This window comes from Sphaerodactylus townsendi, linkage group LG02 (assembly GCF_021028975.2).
Source record: "Sphaerodactylus townsendi isolate TG3544 linkage group LG02, MPM_Stown_v2.3, whole genome shotgun sequence".
Lineage (NCBI taxonomy): Eukaryota > Metazoa > Chordata > Lepidosauria > Squamata > Sphaerodactylidae > Sphaerodactylus > Sphaerodactylus townsendi.
Window position 1 is genome coordinate 69996339 of NC_059426.1, and position 1567 is coordinate 69997905.

At 41.0% G+C, this 1567-nt stretch overlaps 1 protein-coding gene across 1 annotated transcript; it reads right to left on the reverse strand.

Moving 5' to 3' along the window:
* Positions 1 to 250: 250 nt before the first annotated feature.
* LOC125427009 (olfactory receptor 5I1-like) lies at positions 251 to 1189 on the reverse strand. Its single transcript, XM_048485963.1, has one exon. It carries the CDS (start codon positions 1187 to 1189, stop codon positions 251 to 253), a length of 939 nt encoding a protein of 312 aa, XP_048341920.1.
* Positions 1190 to 1567: the final 378 nt, after the last annotated feature.

A 1567-nucleotide genomic window follows, 5' to 3' on the forward strand; every position in this document is an offset into this window, starting at 1 on the left:
GATAAACACTGGTGAGCTGAATGATGATCACTTTCTGTTAGCATCCAAGCACACCAATTAATCCACTGGATGGCATTTTTCTGGAAGTGGTCCAGAAGCTATGGCTTAAATGCATCCCTCGCATGCATCTGTCTAAATAGCTATGACAATCAATGTACTCTGTTCCCTTATTCTCCTTTGAAGCAATGCTTTTCCTGGCATATTGCATCACTTTTTGTGCCATTTTCAACCCGCTTTGACCTTATTGGTATCAATGAGCTAAAACTTTAGTGTCTATGACTTTCCAAAAGGCATATTTCACATCTTTGTTCCTCAGGCTGTAGACTAAAGGATTCAGCACAGGGACAATGATAGTATAGAAGACAGAAATGTATTTGTCTGAGGTAGGGGAGTACCAGGAGCTGGGGCGTGAATATATGAAGAGGATAGTTCCCTGATAGATGATGATGGAGATCAGGTGAGAGGCGCAGGTGGAAAATGTCTTGTACATTGCTGCAGCAGAGCGCATCTTCAGAACAGAAAACATAATGAGAATATAGGAGATAATGATGACACTTGAAGACAATATTTCCATTACAGTACCATAGGTGAAGAGTAGGAGTTCATTGAGGGAGGTATCTGAGCATGAGAGCTTGAGGAGCAGTGGAAGATCACAGAAGAAATGGTTGATGACATTGGGGCCACAATAGGACAGTCTGAAAGCAAAGGAAGTGTGAACCATGCCACTCATTGTACCACCAAAATAACAGAGGGTAATCAATAGGATACAGATTTTTGGAGACATCATTGCACTGTATAGCAGTGGGTTACAGATAGCTACATATCGGTCATATGCCATAGAGGCTAAGATGTAAGACTCGGTGTCAGCAAAAGCACAGAAGAAGTGGAACTGCAATCCACAGCCAACATATGAGATCACCTTTTTCTCTGACAAGAAATTGACAAGCATTTGCGGCACAATCACCGAGGAATAGCAGAGATCAACCAGAGACAAATTGCAAAGGAAGAAATACATAGGAGTGTGCAGTTGGGGGCTGATTTTGATAAGAATTATCAGCCCTGTGTTTCCCAGCAGAATCATGCTATAGAGCAACAGAAAGATCATAAAGAGGACAACTTGAGTGGCTGGGCTGCCAGGAAACCCTAGGAGAATGAAGTGGGTCACAGTGGTTTTGTTATCACCTGGCATCTCTTCACAATATAGTATTTCCTGGAGAGAGGCAGAAGCTGGACTGCGGCGTTTAGTATACTTTGGGAAAGAAAGGCAACAGAACTCAGCAACAGCAAACATAAACAATTACAGTGAATTAACCACAGATACACATTGTGGTGAGCAATTATAAACAGGCACATTTGGGAAGGCGTGTTAACAAACTTTAAGCTACTGCAAATCCCTCACTGAAGTTAAAGTTGCCATCCTACTTCATAGAATGTTATGTGCTATGATCTCCATGCTTTTCTTTCAACAATAAAATTTTAACCCTCAGAAGTAATTTAATATTTATTCCTGTTTTAAACTATCAGTTTCAACTCTATAGTAAATCCTGGTCTCTAGGACAGAATCTGA

Bases quoted from the DNA above. Each gene is read 5' to 3' on its own strand.
- LOC125427009 (XM_048485963.1), bottom strand. From the start codon at position 1,189: ATGCCAGGTGATAACAAAACCACTGTGACCCACTTCATTCTCCTAGGG.